We start from the raw sequence: 17,089 nt of genomic DNA on the forward strand, positions 1-17,089 counted from the left end.
TAAAGAAAACCTAATAGCTGTTCCTTGACAAGTAGAATAGAAAAAAGTCTGAAGCACTGTTTCTGAACCATCCTTAACAGAATAAGCAGATAGTGGTTAAGCCTGCTGTTGCAGGACTTCCTAAGAAAGGAAAAAAACCTGAAGGCAAAATCTATCTGATCCCTTTTCTGTTTTACAAAGGGTTTGCTGATGATGGTAACTCTGGCTGTGAAACAGCTGCCTAACAATACTACAGTATATCTGGAAAAAAAGAACTGATCATATTCCCAATGTAAGGGACATTAATTAGATCAAATACACATAATAGAACTGTCAAAGATAACAATGACCAAGAGGCACCTTCTCCTCTCCATCTCTCTGTGAAAAGCTGTGCTCTCTCTCCAAACCAAAGTCCTATCCAAGCAAGGCACTCTCCTCTCTGAACCGAAGGAGCCATTAGAAGGGAAAACACTGTTTTTTTTCCTTAGTGATACTGATCTTCCATTACTAGGACCCCATCCAGGCTGAAGAGCTCAGCTAGAATCAGTTGTGGACTCAAGTGAAAAGGGTCCCCCCTTCCTAGTAGGGAGGTGGAAGAGCACTTCCACTCTGAAGTTTAAACTCAGGAAATCCAGGGGTCAAGGTTTAATGTGATAAGACATCAACATAACATGGCACATCTGATCCCAAAGGAATGACTGACAAGCCAGATTCAAGTTCTAACACACTCAGAATTATTTCTCTTCAAACAGCGGCCTAATTTCTTTTCAGTAAATCAGGACTAAAAATAACATACAGGATCCAAGCTCTTTCTCTCACTACTAATGTACTTTCTACAGGGTGTTCGAGGCAACTATTTTGAGTATAAAACTAGGATGTTTATGAGCTTTCATTATTTACTTAAATTGGAATGACTACCCACTACTCTTAAAGGCTTTTCCTTAAAACAAGAGTCGTTAGTAAAGGTGGCTCATGAAATTAAGCCATTTTGCTTTTTGAGGTTAGTGCATAAGACCATAGATTACTGAGTAAAGTACTATGAAATTTAGTATCAGTCACTCAACAAACACAGGCTGAGGGCCTAAGACATGTACAGGACTCTGAGCCAAACCCCTCCCTGCCTGCCTCCCAGGGCTTACAGTCTAGTTAGCAAGACATGACCTAAAGTAGCACCACTATGTGCTAAAAATAAATAGCGGAGATACCTTTTGTAAATGTTTGGACAAAGAAGAATCTGATCGTTGAGTTAGGATGGTCTGAAACTAGCTCTAAAGAGGAAGATGAGCTGAAGAATGGGAGGATTCTTAGAGGGGAGAAGGGTCCTGTAGGCAGCAGCTTTTCTGTTTAAGAAATATTTTCACATCTGCACTCACTTGAGTCTTATAAGAATCCTGGAGGTTAAGAAACTAAACACATCCACAATTTACAGACAGGAAAAGGGAGGTCAGAAGACTGGACTAATCTTGATACAATAAGCAATGAAATGTCCAGCAGCCCAGTGTAGGAGAGAATAAGGAAAAGAATTCAACCAGAGCATAGGAGCCACAGCATTTAGAGAGGAAGAAAGACTAATGACCTAAAGACTAGTTAGAGAAGAGTACAGCAATAGCCTAGCTGAGAGGTAACAAAGGCACAACTTTTAAAAACACACAGAACAAACTCGATTTTAAACACTTGTTTTAAACTTTAAGTTACCAAGAAAACAACAACAAAAATCACCTCTTGTCTTCCTTTCATAAATCAGTTTCAGGGAGGTAAACCTCTAACCAACAAATTCCTTAATATTATCAAAGATTTTAAATAGGCTTATAAAATAAAACGGGAATTGTGAACAATATTGCTGGAATCACAAGTTCACAAATTTCTGGATTGCCTAAATACGCAATATTGTCTTGCAACGCACGAGCAGTATGATGCCTTTTATTTCGATTTCCCAAGATTTTTGGATTTTTCCGTTCAGAACACTTTGATTTAGACAACTGAAGGCCGACTTATTTCCATATGTAAGCCCTGACTCTTCAAAGAGCAAGGACCCTATAAACATTCGCAGAATAAATGAGGTCACTATCAGAGGCAACACTTTGCCAGTCTGTTCCCCCCAAAAGTTATCAAAATCTCAGAATCGAGTTTGGAAGAACCACCTTTCAGCTACCGTTCACCAGCCTTCCCAGCCGGGGCCTTAATGTGAGTAAGGTCCTTACGGTCATGTTTTCCCAAAGTAATGCCACAGTGCCATTTCCCGCAGATGACAACTTCTCAGTCCCTGCCATGTCAGCCTCCCCTGAGCCAGACCCGAGGATTTGTGGGCACTGGGGAAGTCTCAAGGCGGCCGGGCGGCGTCAGGGGCAGTCAGTGGCTGCTCCCCACGCCCTACTCACCGCGACAGGGCGGCCGTGCTCGGGCCCGTCGGTGGCGTCGAGGCGCGGGGCCGAGGCCGGCGCGGCAGGCACCGGGGCGGCGGCGGACGCCGGGACGGGGGCGGCGGCCGGGGCCGGGGCGGGCGGCTGCCGGTGCTTGCCGGCGCGCTTGGCTTTGGCCTGGATGCAGCGCTGGTGCAGGGCGAAGGTGTGCTGGCGCTCGAGCTCCAGGCGCTCGGGCGACACGGCCTCGTAGCGGGCCTCGCAGGTGCTGTGGTGGCGCCGGCACAGCTCGATGCGCCGGCGGAGGCGCTCCATGACCGCGCTGTGCCGCGGCAGCGCGAACTCCGCCATGGGGCAGGTGGGCAGCACCATGGGCCGCGGGCTGCACGGGCCGGGCCCGGGGCGGGCCTCTCGGAGCCGGCTGGCACTGCGGGCTCCGTTCCCCGCCGGCGGCCCGGCCGCCTTACGGCCGCGCCATGGCCCCACGGACTGCGGAGCGGGCTCGCGCGCGGCGGCGGGTCTTCCTCCGGCCCCGCTCGGCCCGACCCGGGCCGGCGCTCGCTGCCCACCTCAGGCTTCGGCCTGTCCCCGCCGCCCCGGCCCCATTGTTTTCCGCGCCGCCGCCGCCGCCATCTTAAAATTGTTTTCAGGGCCCTCGGAAGAGGGCGGGGCCCCGGCAGGCGACCCCGGCGTCACGGCTGATGAACAGGCACTGCGGCCAATCAGAGCAGGAAGAGCGGGCCGCCCGAGGGGCGGGGGCTAGCACGCAAGAGGCGCGCTGGGGCTCCCGAACTAGTTTAAAAGGAACTCTCAAGTGAGGGGCGGTGGGAAGCCCCTGGGCGGGCCTCAGTGCTGGGCACCGAGCCAAGTATGACCGACAGGAGCCGGTCCTAAACACCACCCCTAGCCCTCAGGCCCTTCCGGGCCCGCGGAGAAAAGGGGCAGTCCGCGAGGCGTTAACTGCCTGACCCAGACGCCTGCCTGGCACTGCAGCGCTTCACCATTTTCTCCTCCTACAGCCTTGTTGAATTGTTTTGATGAACTCTAAAGTAGCCACGCTTTTTCAACGTCAGCTGTTTTTCGACGCATTGCTTACATCCGGCCTCATAATTGGTCAGAATTGTCCACGAGTGTGCTGTGCTGGAAGAGCTTTCTTCTAGCACCATTACGAATCACGGGGACTGTCAATTTCCACTTAATACAAAAGTTTGAACAAGTTTCAAAAGTCCTACTTAAAAACAACAACAAAAAAAAACCCAGGGAGCCTGGCCTGACAGTTAAAGGATTATGGCTTAGGTAAAATTGAGTCACTCAAATAACCCAACCAGGGACAATTACGTTCTAGTATTATAACTAGTAGGCATACGGGGTGAGAGACGGGGTAAAAACAGGAGCAATGACTCAGTACTAAAACTAGGTATTAAGGGGCACCCAACTAACTCAGTGGGGCCAGCGACTCCTGATCCTGGGGCTGTGAGTTCCAGCCCCACGTTGGGTGTGGGATTACTCAAAAATAAACCTTAAAAAAAAAAAAAAAAACAAAAACCGGAAAACTAGCTACTAAGCCTGCGTTGGCTCAAGAGATACTAAGAAGTTATTAAGGGCACCCTAACTGCTAAAAAGTTAAACAGGAGGCGCCAGGAGGCTGTTAGTGGAGAGGCACCACCAACTGGTCAAACATTTGTTACAGTAACGTTTTACTAGGGCCCACAAAAATGTTTTATTTTAAAATCAGGAGAAAAAAATTCTTATTCAAATAGTATTTTATACAAATGCAGTTAAAAAAAAAAATACAAAGTGGCCCAAGACAAAAGCGTCTAGAGCTCATGAAAGCCATATCATGGTCCTGCCTTTTTTTTTTAACCAGTCTTCAAACATAATAATAGTAACTAAGAGTACTACACTCTGTGTACTTCTCTTCCAGTAAGTAACCCAAAAGCCTAAAGGCACATTTTAAAGCAGTTTTGGCCCAACTTTCAGAAACATCCTTCAAATACGTAAGAATATGTAAAAGAATCTGATTCTGAACAAATTCTCTAAAAAGTTCAATGAGTCCAATAAATCTTAAAGAATATTATCTACAAATTACTGCCCCCCCCCTTTCCTGCTATCCCTGTTATATATACAACAGAAACTACTGACCCCCAATCCAGCAGAAAAAAAAGGCAAAGTCTACACTGGTGAGATGAAATAATTACTCAATTGTCCATATTTTCTGCAGTAAAACACTTGAATTGACAGTTACCATGAAGAAGTTCAGTCAAAAGCAGACACTTAACACAGGCCTTTAATGTAACACCATTTAGTGACGTGACAATTTGAGGAAAATGCAGAGAATATTTTGTGGGTAAGAGAAATTGAGGAATACATCTGACGGAGTGGGTATTTTACAACAATTTGACAAATAGCCAGCTTGTTAAATTATAATGTAAGTGCTTTTGAAGAGCTAAACACTGCTGGTCGTTCATTAATGTGTCAGACATTTAATTAGAAGGCTGCACCTTCAACAAAGAGTGAAAAAGAGAACCAAGAAAAGGCTTTTTTCTTTTCTTTCTTTCTTTTTGGGCAAACTTTGCTAAATAATCCTGGAAAGGCAAATGAACACTAATTTATACTTGCCATTAGCTGGAAGAAACTGTTAAGTGAGACACGAGACGGAGCGTCAGAGAGTGAGGAAGGCAGATTTCTGGAAATGCAATGATCCCACACATTTGCTTCAAGGAGAAACCTACAGACATATTTTCAGGTCTTGCTAAGTAACTGTTTATTTGCACTCAATACATTTGGGAAAGTCTGCTACATAGCTACGGTCACTGTGACCACAGAACAATAGATGAAAAGGATAAAGCACTGAACAGCAAGAAAAATTCATCCCACCCTCCTAAGAATTTCAGTGAACCAGTAAAAAATTTAAGATAAACAAAATAAACAGATACAGCCTTCATCTCTTACGAATATACTTCCTCCCCGAATCTCCCCAATATAAACACTTTGGAGTGTTTATATATATTCAGTGCAAGAAACAGTATCATCGGTACATTTGAAACACCTCTGAAGAAAGAATAAAGCTAAAACAATTCTGAATACATTTCAGTGTGGTGTAATAATGATATCACACTATAGTGATGGGGGAGAGGCTCCGATAGCACCCATCTGCATTCCACATGAAAAAAACAAATCTAAGATCACTTTTTAAAAAATTCTACAAGCCACATTAAAAAAAAAAATTGCTTAAACAGGACTGCTTTATCATGTAATTTAAGACACAAATGTTACATGAACTGCAAATGAAGACTTAAAAAGGTTAGCAGCTACAAAAAATCAGGTAAATCATGCTATATGTCACTCCTCCCATAAATACTTTTAGCCTGTGTTCAATTACAGTCAATTCTGAATTGGCTCGCCTCTGGCTTAGACTTCTCAAGCCTTTACACAGAGTAAAAGAAATGGATAAAAATGAAAGACAGTATTCTATTCTGTACTTTGACCCTGGAAAGGTGTGGGTCTGCTTAGAAAAGGAAGAAGAAACATACACTTAATCACATAAAGCTTAACACTATGCGGAGCTTTATAATCATTTTCAGCAACGGACTGCAAGCTGCGCTGTGAAGAAAATGCATAGCAGAGGAGAAAGCTGGGAACTGGGGAAAACAGGGAAGGAAACAGTGTCAACACAGTGGAAGAAGTGACGAAACATCTGCATCTACTTGGGAGCTCCCATACCCTGGGAGCATTCCTTAAAAAGCCACCTGCTCCAGAAGGTTGGAGCCCAGACTCTCCCAGTTTGGGAAGCATGACTGCCCGAGTGCCATACTATGCCACCTCCTCCACCGACTGCAAAGCTGTCTGGGAACTGGGCTGTTCCAAGGGCAACAGAACACACGCACTTTATGGTCTAAACCAACAAGAGGAAAAATTTCTTCTTTCTGTATGTCTATTTTTAATACAACTGAAACAGAACCCTTCTATAAATTTGGGCTGCCATCCAATCCATCTCCTCAATTTCCTTAGGAGGAATTGAGTGATGGAAGCAAGCGAAACAAGATTATAACCACAAACTACTGCACTTTAAACATGATTATCAATTTTAAGGGACAGACACACTTGAAGGTTTCTTAATACCAAACTTAGAAAACAAATTTGGTGATAAAAACTGCAATTCATCCCCCTAGCACTTCTAAAAGTTGGTGTTACTTCTGCATGGACAGATTAATATATTAAATTAAGCCAAGATTTTTAAAGACTGGCAAAGTTCTACCACTCTATTTTAAAAAACAAAGATGTTTCAAAACAAAACAAAACAAAATACAAGTTAGTTGCTTCATGTTACGTTTCACAACCATTAATGTTAAATGCTTTCTTTCTACAAAAACAGGGTCCTTTAGGTCTCAACTGCAATTATTTACTGCTTAGATGTTTAAAATTACACGGGCTAGTGTTCGACTGGAACCTGTTGATGGTGACGTCTGGAGGTTTTCTTAGTTTCAACCTAAGGTGTGCCAGGGTCCTCTCCTAGGACCACACTTGCAGGGGAAGGGGAGGGAGAGGAAATCACAGATCAAGTTCTTTAAGATTGTTTCACTCTCTTCGCGGCTTTCTGTTTCTTGGTGATCTGTTCAAAATTTCATCCTCCTGTTGGATGAAAAAATAACAAATTCACTGTAAGCAGCATACTTTATAAACAAGTAAAACTTCACCAAGTTTTCAAGATTTGTCAGGCTGAGTGAGAGTAACCCATCTGAGGAAAGAAGAGAATAAAAATCTTTAGAAGAAAGTGCACCAAGAACAAGTGTCTCAGAGGCGGTGGGGTTATGTGCGTTCTAATTTAATCTGTACTGTTTTCTACAGACAGGCACTTTCCTCAATCTAACTCCTAAACGTTTTCTTTAAAAAGGACCAGATGCCATGCTTTCCCCACATTATCCTGTTCGATCCTGAATAATCTACTGGCCTGTGGGCACATTAGCCCCACTTTGAGGCTTCTCTGAGAAAGACGGGATATAAGAGGATGGAAGACTATCCCAGCAGTCCCACACGACACTCTAGATGACAAGCTCAGGGCCTCATTCTACTCTATGGAGCGACTTCTTATATTGTGAGGAAGACTGGTGGATATAAAATATGTATGTGAGACTCGTCCCTACCTGAAAGAAGAGCATTTAGTTGAAACTCTGCATTCTACTTGAGACAGGCTATGGCCATAGAAAATATAAACAGCATTGACCTTTATCGATGGAGGGGCAGAGGTGCAGAAGCTAGAATGGAAACTGGGTAAGGTTTTCCAGCAAAGAGCAAACTGAAACAGAGATATGCTTGGAAAAGGGCCCTAAGAAAGGTGTAGACAATTCTCTTTCCCTCGTACCTCTTACCAATTCACCCAAAACCTGGACCCGGAAGCCCAGTGAGTTCTCAGACCTTCCTCTCCTATCACCTGGCTAGAGCCACCATATCTTGCCTGCATTATCACAGCAGCCTCCTAACTGTTCTCACTGATTCTCCCGTCTGTAGAAAACACAGCAGCCAGAGTATTCAGATCCTGTCACTCCTGTGCCCTAAAGCCTGCAATGGCTGCCCATTTCACAAGAAGGAAAAGCCAAGCTCACATTATGGCTTGGGAGGTCCCACTTAATCTAGAGCCTTCCCCACCCCAACCCCCCACCCCCCCAATGGCCGCACTGGTCCTCTAGACTACTACTTCAGGCCACTGTACTGGCTGTTCCCTCTGCCAGGAATGCTCTTCCTAAGGACATCTCCACGGCAAAGTCCTGTATCTCTTTTAAGTCTGCTCCAGTGTCACTCTTCCATGAGGCCTACCATCCCTAACATTGCAACCCATCTCACCTCCGGTACTTCTAATACCCTTTCCTTTCCTACTTTGATTTTTCAGGCCCTATAGTTTCCTAACATACTATTCATTCATTTCCTTATAATGCCTCTTGCTTATTGGCTATTTCTTCCTACTGGAATTTATGCTCCCCAAAGGCAGGGTATTTTTGTTTCTGTCTTGTTCGCTGGCAATGTGCAGCACATGATGGGCACTCCAGAAATGTTTGTTGAATGGATGAATCCATGAGTAACAGGGATAAAAATTTTAGAATACAATTATTTGCTCAAAAAATACTTTTTATTCCCTCCTAACCACTAGACCTCTAGTGAAGGAAATACTTTTTAAGGGCACAGCAAGGAGAGAGGAGGCAGATGTGTTACATTAATAACCTGAAGTTACCATCTTAAAAACACTGTATTGGTTTTCCCCTAAAACCTTCTGCTTATTCCAGAAAACCATTTGTAGCACAGAAAAATACTTCCGAGATTCAGATATAGTTTAAAATTAACCAATAAAATGTGTACCTGTCCTAAGAATTCCACTTTTATAAAACTAATTCTAACACATTTTTTTAATTGCCACAGCAAATGAAAATTACCCTATGAAAGTACCCCCTCTCTAGGGGCACCTGGGGCTCAGTCAGTTGAGCATCCAACTTCGGCTCAGGTCATGATCTCACAGTCCAGGAGTTCGAGCCCCACGTCGGGCTCTGTGCTGACAGCCCAGCCTGGAGCCTGCTTCAGATTCTGTGTCTCCCTCTCTCTGCCCACCACCTCACACTCTGTCTCTTTCTCTCTCAAAAAATGAACATTTAAAAAACCTTTTTAAAAATGCCCCCTCTAGGGAAATGTACTTTCACTTGAGTTGCTTGAGATATAAACTGTACTTTTCCTTCGTATTACCTCTGCTTTAGGTTTTCTATCCTCCTCCTCTTGACTGACAGTGCCACCATCTTCTTCAGCATCACTTTTCTGCTTCTCTTCTAAGACAGAAATCAAAAGTACAACAAACTGAGCGAAACCTTATATTTGTTTTTGGTAATTAGCCCATTAGCATTAGAACATGCTTCAACATTCAAAAGCAATCTTTATTGTTTGAAAACACCTTAGGGTCTTAGCTTAAAGCAGATATTCTGGGGCCTACTTCTTACCAAGTTTTTCTTCACCTTCCTCCTCCTCGTCTCCCTTGTCCTTTTCCTCTTCCTTCTCTTCTTCTTCCTCCTTCACATCTGGTTGAGGGGCATCAGTTTTCTTATATTCCACAGGACTTGACTGTTTCTGAAATATTCCCCCAAAATGCAACAATTTTGCTTATGCTTTTATGTTAACATCTACAAACTAAGTTCTATACGAGGCTATATACTGGTAAAATGAGTTAAGATACATAGGGGTGCCTGGGTGGCTCAGTCAGTTAAGCATCCAACTCCTGACTTCGGCTCAGGTCATGATCTCCCAGTTCGTGAGACTGAGCCCTGCACTGGGCAGTGTGCTGACAGGGCAGAGCCTGCTTGGGATTCTCTTTCTCCTCTCTCTGCCCCTGTCCTCCAAAATAAGTAGATACACTTAAAAAAAAAAAAAAGGTTTAAAAATGAGGTAAGATGTAATTCCTGCCCTGAGAGTTTTCTCTTCAGTGAGCATGTGTGCAGGTCAAGGGCAGAAGAAACAGTAAGAACAAAGGGTGAGAACAAAGAACGAAACACACCCAGTGCAAGGTGAAACATAATCCTCACTTAATAGAAGTAGAGCATTTAAACAGAATTTTCTTGCCCTTTTTTTTTTTTCTGGAGTGCACACAACAAAGACTAAACAAGAAAAACTAAAAATAAGGCTGGATTACTCCCAAATGTATTTTGGCGGGGAGGTAGGGATGCTGAAGGAAGAATGCATAATGAAAAAAAATAAACGACTGAATTGTAAAGTATATGAAAACAGCTATCCTAGGAAGAAAAGCTGGTTTGGGCCCAGATGGCTGGTTCTATACCTAAGTTGTTGTGTTTTCTGTTTTTGTTTTCCAGAAAGCTGCTGCCAAATATTATGGAAGGGCAATATTGCAGGCGTAAGTACTTACTAGAAACTGAAGGGCTATAAATCCTCCTCCCATCTGGGCACAATAAATGGCCACTGAGAGTAGGGAGTAAGGTTCCAGGTGTGGCCTACTCATTACTGATCTCAGGCAACAGATCTTAGTTATATTTAATATGAGTTCTTTCTAAAAGTGACTAAAAAAAGAAAAACTCATACCTTTCCAGAGCAGCAGAAGAGGATAACAAGAAACACAGGCAGAGCTACTGTCAGGATGTAGACCACCCAGAGCCACGGGCGCTCCTCGGCCGCCTCAATCATCTGCCCCACCACACCTGGCTGAGAAACAGGATGAGACGGAGCTCAGGTCCTTGTTTTTGACACCAAATACATAGGTGGCACCGTTTCGCTGTTTAACCTCTGTATGGCACTACTCCCTTGTCAAAGGGTTTGAGCCAAGACAGTCATACAACATAAAAAGGAAATAAGAGAAAGTCTCCATTTTCCCCGCTTTTACCATTAAGGTGGTTTCCCTTGCACAGGTGTGAAAGCAGGTTTCTTAATCACCTGCCAGAGGCCCCCTTAACCTCACCGCCAGTGAATGAATGATTTCTTGATCTCAATTATCTCTGGCTCTCGCACTCACAGCTTGGCCATATGGCCGCTTGTGTGAAAATTCCATATATTGGTAAACCATGATTCAACATTTAAGAGTGCATTAAAATATATCCTAGGGGGCACCTGGGTGGCTCAAGTGGGTTAATTGTCTGACTCTTGATTTCAGCTGAGGTCGTGATCTCACAGTTCATGGGATCGAGCCCCGCGTCAGGCTCTGCGTGGACAGCACAGAGCCTGCTTGGGACTCTCTCTCTCCACCCCTCCCAACATGTGGTCACATGCTCTTTCTCTCTCTTAAACATTAAAGAAAAAAATTTTTAATTAAATACACACATACCCTAAATGGCAAATTTTGTTAAATATGCTTTAACAAAGTAAAAAAAAACTACCCTACACATAACACAAATAGGGAATCTGAAGCCATCATGTCAGACTGGTGAAATCATGTCCAAACACCTGGTATTTTGTTTTTAGCAGGCATACAGTCACACATTTTATGCCACTATTCCCAAATAAGGTAAAAGACAAATCCTAGAAGATAGCCTGTCACAAAAGAAACAATTTGTTACTTGCAATAACAGACATAAATGCGTAAGAAACAAGTAAGCACAAACCTCAGCAGCTCCGTCGGCAGCTTTCTTCAGGCCCCATCCATCATTGGCCCAATCATCAACTACTCTTCGATCACCGCAAATAATAAAGTTGTCAAAAAAAATGTCTGAGGTCATGGACCACAGCTCCAAACCAATAGCGCTAAAAGGAGTCATTTTGAAAGGTTCCAGATCTTCAAAGAAGTCTGGATTTGGTATTTTCCGGGGCTTCCAGATTCCCTAGAGAAAAATTTTAAAAAATCACTTCAGATAATGAACAACACAAACTTATGGTGAACCTAAATAAGAATTAAGATGAATTCTGTATGATCAATGAAGGCCAAGTGCCGACTTTGTAAAACTCAACTGAGCAACAGGAAGAAAACAATAAATGCTACTGACGCCTCTAAGATGTCTGGATTCCAACTACTTTCAATTTCTAACATCACCCATGACCTTGATCCAAACCAACACCTCGCTCTGCCTGGCACATTCCAACAGACTCTTATCAATAAACAGCCTTGAACAAGTACAGACTTGTCCAGTAGTGATTTAAAATGTACATGACCTTCAACCAGCAATTTTACTTCTTGATAACTAGCTAGAGAAATGGTTATCACATACACCAGACATGTTCAAGGATGATTACTGCAGAAAGGACGCCAAAAGCAAAAATGGCAATCCACCTAAATGGCCATCCACAGAACAGTTAAAGGCACTTTTAATTAAAGGGCAATTTTAATTTATCTTATTGCTTGACTGCACAATTAAAAATACACTTACAAACAGAAAAGTACACACATAGTGTATGCACAAAGACAGAGACCTATGCCTTACATTTTAAAGGGAACCAAGTGGAAATTAACAATGACACATCATCTGACTAGGACAGAAACAGCAAGACAGACCAGGGTCTAAGTGGTTACATGTTTGTAGTGAAGTTGCAGCTTTATAGCATCACTAGCTCTATTCTGAGCATTTTATATTTGCATCTCACAGTCTTTTCACAGCTGAAATACTAGGTGAAGCAATGACCGGACTCAGGGTCGGGGAGCCCCTTCCCACGTCAGGGCTCTATCCACCCCATTCCATGGATTGCTGGTTTGGATCCAGTGGCTGCAACACCCCCACCACACAACATAAGGGTGCCCAAATCACAAGTTTTCCATTTTTCTTTTCCTTTTTTAAACACAAGTTACAAAGCAATTAGGAAAGCTCTTCCTTCCAGTTTCTAGGTTTATTTTTTCAACACTTAACATATAAACTCTCTCTCAATTCGGCAGTTTGTTCTTAATTCAATAGTCTGAATACAGTGATCCACCTTAAGGCCTCACTACAAACAAAACTTCTATCCAAACAAACAGATCAGTGAGGCAACTCAACCATCAAGAGGCACAAACCTGGTAGTTAGGATTGTCAATCATGGGAGGCTTCCATTTGCCTTTATAATTAGGGTTGTCAATCATAGGTCGCTGCCAGAGACCACACCCAGGGGCCGACTCACACTTAGGGTTGGCAATCTGAGGAGCCTCCCATTCTCCATCCATATCTTCATCCCTGTGGAGAGACAAATTACAAATGGATCCTGTGACGCAGGACTGATGGCCATGCCAAGGTTCCCCTGAAATCCTGCAGAAATTCTTTCACGGTGTCATACTATGATGACACTGGAGTACCATCTTGTTTCTGCATTTCCAGTAACGTGACAGTCACGTTAAAAAAGACAAACATGGGGGCGCCTGGGTGGCGCAGTCGGTTAAGCGTCCGACTTCAGCCAGGTCACGATCTCGCGGTCCGTGAGTTCGAGCCCCACGTCGGGCTCTGGGCTGATGGCTCGGAGCCTGGAGCCTGTTTCCGATTCTGTGTCTCCCTCTCTCTCTGCCCCTCCCCCGTTCATGCTCTGTCTCTCTCTGTCCCAAAAATAAATAAACGTTGAAAAAAAAAAATTTAAAAAAAAAAAAAAAAAAGACAAACATGGGGGTGCCTGAGTGGCTCAGTCGGTTAAGCGTCCGACTTTGGCTCAGGTCATGATCTCATGGTTCGTGAGTTCGAGTCTCGCATCAGGCTCTGGGCTGACAGCTCAGAGACTGGAGCCTGCTTCAGATTCTGTGTCTCCCTCTGTCTGCCCCTCCACTGCTTGCACTCTGTCGCATTGTCTCAAAAATAAATAAACATTAAAAATAAATAAATAAATAAATAAATAAATAAATAAATAAATAAATAAATAAATAAATAAAAAAGACAAATATGAGGATGCCTGGGTGGCTCAGTCAGTTAAGTGTCCAACTTCGGCTCAGGTCATGATCTCTCAGTTCATGAGTTTGAGCCCTGAGTCGGGTTCTATGCTAACAGCTCAGACTGGAGCTTGCTTCAGGTTCTGTGTCTCCCTCTCTCTGTCCCTCCCCTACTCACACTGACTCTCTCTCTCTCTCTCTCAAAAAAAAAAAAAAAAAAAAGACAAACATGAAATTAAATTTGTTGAGCTGTACACTTAAGTTAGACACTTGGCTATATTTAATTATTAACTTTTACTTCAGTAAAAAAGCAAGTAATTTAAAAAATTAACTGAAGCTCTTACCAATCCTCCGGCTTCTCTGCATCTGGATCAGGTACATATTCGGGCTCATCATCTAACCAGCCTTCAGGTTTTGTAGCTTCTTCATCTGCAATCTTAGCAGGGGCATCTTCATCCCTTAAACACAAAAGAAAAGGCTAGTTATGACAGCACTGACCAGGGAATCATAATTGATCCCACTTGTGAATCTGAAACAGGGCAATCTAAAATACTGAAGTCTTGCTTAACCTCAAAATTTTAAATAATTCCTTCTAGACAATATCTGTAACTCATTCATCTGATAATGGTCTAGTATTCAAAATACAGAGAGAGCTCTTACAACTCAGTAATAAAAAGGAGAACCCAATTTAAACAACGGCAAAGGATGTAAATAGACATTTCTCCAAAGATACACAATTGGCCAATAAGCACATGAAAAGATAATTTAACATCGTTAGCCATCAGAGAAATTCAAATCAAAACCATAATAAAATATCACTTCACATCCACTAGGTTGGCTGTGAGAAAAATGATGGATAAAAACAAGTGTTGGCAAGGACGTGGAGACACCAGAACTCCCATATGTCACTGGTAGGAAAGTAAATTGGTACACCCACTTTGGAAAAGTTCGGCCGTTTCTCAAAAAGCTAAACGCATAGTCATCATATGACCCAGCGATTCCACTCCAAGAGAAATGAAAACGTGGAACCACCCAAAAACCTGTATATGACTGTTCATAGCAACATTATTCATAACCATTTCCAAAAAACGGAAATAAGCTAAACATCAGTCAACTAAAGAACAGATGAATAAAGTGTGTCGTTATCCACACAATGGAGTATTCATCAGACAGAACAAGGAACAAAGTACTGACACGTGCTTCAACATGGATGAACCTTGAAAACATTATTATGAAAACATTATGAAAAAAGCCAGACACAAAGGGTCGCATATTGTATATAGTATGCTATGTCCAGAATAGGTTAATCCAGAGACAGAAAGTAGATTAGTCATTGCCAAGGGGCTGGTGGAAGGAAGAAACAGGAAGTAACTGCTTAATGGGTATGGGTTTCTTTTAGGATGATACAAATGTTCTGGAATTAGACCGTGGTGGCAGTGGTTGCACAATACTGTGAATATACTAAATTGCTGAATTGTACAAATTAAGAGGATGGATTTTAGTATGTGAACTATAATTCAATTACTCTGAAAATAAAAGTTCATCAAGAAGAACCTAATTTCAAAGTTTTATGCGGTTACTGTATAACAGTGCCACTTCAGCTGATAAAACAAAGACATCTTCTATCCTTGGTCACAATTACAGCTTCTTTTTTGAATAATGCTTACTTTAAATTAATGGCATGAGAACTTGTATAATATTCAGCTGGCCCTTTTAATTAAGCCAAACATTCACACTCCCACCCCTAAAATAAAGCAGCTAGGTAGGCGGAGTCCAGACCTAATGTTCACGAATATACAAACTTAGCATTTACACTAGCACAGCATAAAAGTTTAGGTACACATACTTTAAGGGAGGAAAAACATGAGCTAGAATTTAACTCCTCTTTGTTCACTTCCTGACGTTTCTGAAAGTCACTGCATCCGAGTTCAAACATGGCCACACATAAGAGTCTAACCCTGCCTGTTTTCACTCTCCATTACTCTCCCGTTTCACACTGCATGAAAAGCTCCACACTATATACTCCAGTTTGCTCACACGTGTCAAGCTCACTCCTGCTTCCCCACTACTACACACGCTGTTCTTCCTCAACTGGGAATATCATTTCTGATCATCACCACTGGTTGACTCCTACCCCACTTTCAAGTCTCAGTTTGACCTGCCCTGCTTCAAGAAGCCACCCCTGGATCAGGTAGACCCGGTGCTCTGGTCACCTGCTGACACCTACTGCTAGATCACTTGCCACCTGCATGCCGACTTCACCTGCCTGTCTCATGGCTGAAACTGGAGCTTTGTGGGCAGCTGGTATCCCCACAGTTTTGTTCCACTGTCCAAAGCAGAGCAGAGCAGACATGTCTTGAGTGAGATTTAAATGGGAAAAGGTTATTTTTCAAGTTAAAATTTAACATTTCAAGACTTTTAGATGTGAATTAATAGAAGTGCTGGAAAGGCCAGGCCAGAAGAGGTTCTGCTATAAACCAACCATGTTACCACAGACAAACTCTTTCATCAATTTCAGCATTTTGTGGCTTATGAAATGGTGTCAGGCAATCTAGACGATCACTATGGCCCCATTGCAGCTACAGTGGTCTACGTTTCTCCTACCATTTAGACAGGATCACAGATTATTGAAATTATGAGATCTTAGCCAACATTTGGTTGTTTAGGCCACATGGAATGTATGAAATGCTGCACTCCAAGACTCACCAGTCATCCGGTTTGACAGCATCAGGATCTGGTATTTTTGGTCTTTCATCCCAGTCCTCAGGCTTCTGGTCATCTGGGTCCTCAATTTCACGTGAAGGATTTACAGAAGGAGTCATGTCGTTTAGCAAATTTCCACTATTGACAACAGATTGGTCCACTAGTATTTCAAAACTATTATCTGGATTCAGGACTGAAAAAATTAAATGCAATTTTAAAAAGTTAATTAACCACTCATTCCCCAAGCTCTCTTTACACAACAGAAGATCATATTTCTAACAGAAAACAGAAGCACAGAGTAATGACCTCAGGGCATTAGAGTAAGAACATGGTCTTGAAACTTTAAGCAAATTAACCCACTCTTCCTTAACTATAATTCATAAACACTAGTTCCTCAGAATTTTAAAATTAAAACATAATGATACATAAAATTTAAAACACCAAAAGACTTCAATTATGGACATTAAAAACAGCAAAACACCAAAGGTATATAAACTGATGCAATGATGATCCGATACAAATGGTTACACACCAGTCAACAGGCAAATAAGTTTATTTATTATAACCATCCCCCCAAGTGGAAAAAGCCCTCTTCCTCATTTTTTGAATTGGTACTACCGCCATCTATGTTACTAAAATTTCAAAGTACACAAGTTTTTTATTTTATGCATAGAACCACATGTCCATTTATGGTTGTACTTTTGGAGCCCAGTAGAATTTTAAATCCATAAAGGTATCTCAAAGGAGACTTCCTCTA

The 17,089-nt window shown here is 42.5% G+C and overlaps 2 protein-coding genes across 4 annotated transcripts in view; both read right to left on the bottom strand.

Annotated features, from left to right (window-relative positions):
• Window positions 1-2,938, bottom strand: part of MAML1 (mastermind like transcriptional coactivator 1) — a 43,458-nt gene extending 40,520 nt beyond the window's left edge. Inside the window, exon 1 of the mRNA XM_023254056.2 lies at window positions 2,358-2,938. Coding sequence (XP_023109824.1) covers window positions 2,358-2,711 — 354 coding nt within the window. The 5' untranslated portion in view covers window positions 2,712-2,938. The remainder of the gene's footprint in view (window positions 1-2,357) is intronic.
• A 1,670-nt stretch (window positions 2,939-4,608) lies between these two features.
• Window positions 4,609-17,089, bottom strand: part of CANX (calnexin) — a 33,929-nt gene continuing 21,448 nt past the window's right edge. For 2 of the 3 annotated variants that reach the window (XM_045057200.1, XM_045057209.1), the window contains 7 exons: window positions 16,336-16,525; window positions 13,974-14,087; window positions 12,796-12,952; window positions 11,420-11,635; window positions 10,407-10,526; window positions 9,317-9,443; window positions 8,991-9,148 (listed from right to left, as the gene is read on the bottom strand). In XM_045057200.1, the coding sequence (XP_044913135.1) occupies window positions 9,006-9,148; window positions 9,317-9,443; window positions 10,407-10,526; window positions 11,420-11,635; window positions 12,796-12,952; window positions 13,974-14,087; window positions 16,336-16,525 (1,067 nt within the window). In that variant the 3' untranslated portion in view covers window positions 8,991-9,005. Of the gene's footprint in view, window positions 6,972-8,990; window positions 9,149-9,316; window positions 9,444-10,406; window positions 10,527-11,419; window positions 11,636-12,795; window positions 12,953-13,973; window positions 14,088-16,335; window positions 16,526-17,089 lie in introns of those variants that run through there. The other variant, XM_003980647.5, reaches the window with a different exon arrangement.

This window comes from Felis catus, chromosome A1, assembly GCF_018350175.1.
Source record: "Felis catus isolate Fca126 chromosome A1, F.catus_Fca126_mat1.0, whole genome shotgun sequence".
NCBI lineage: Eukaryota > Metazoa > Chordata > Mammalia > Carnivora > Felidae > Felis > Felis catus.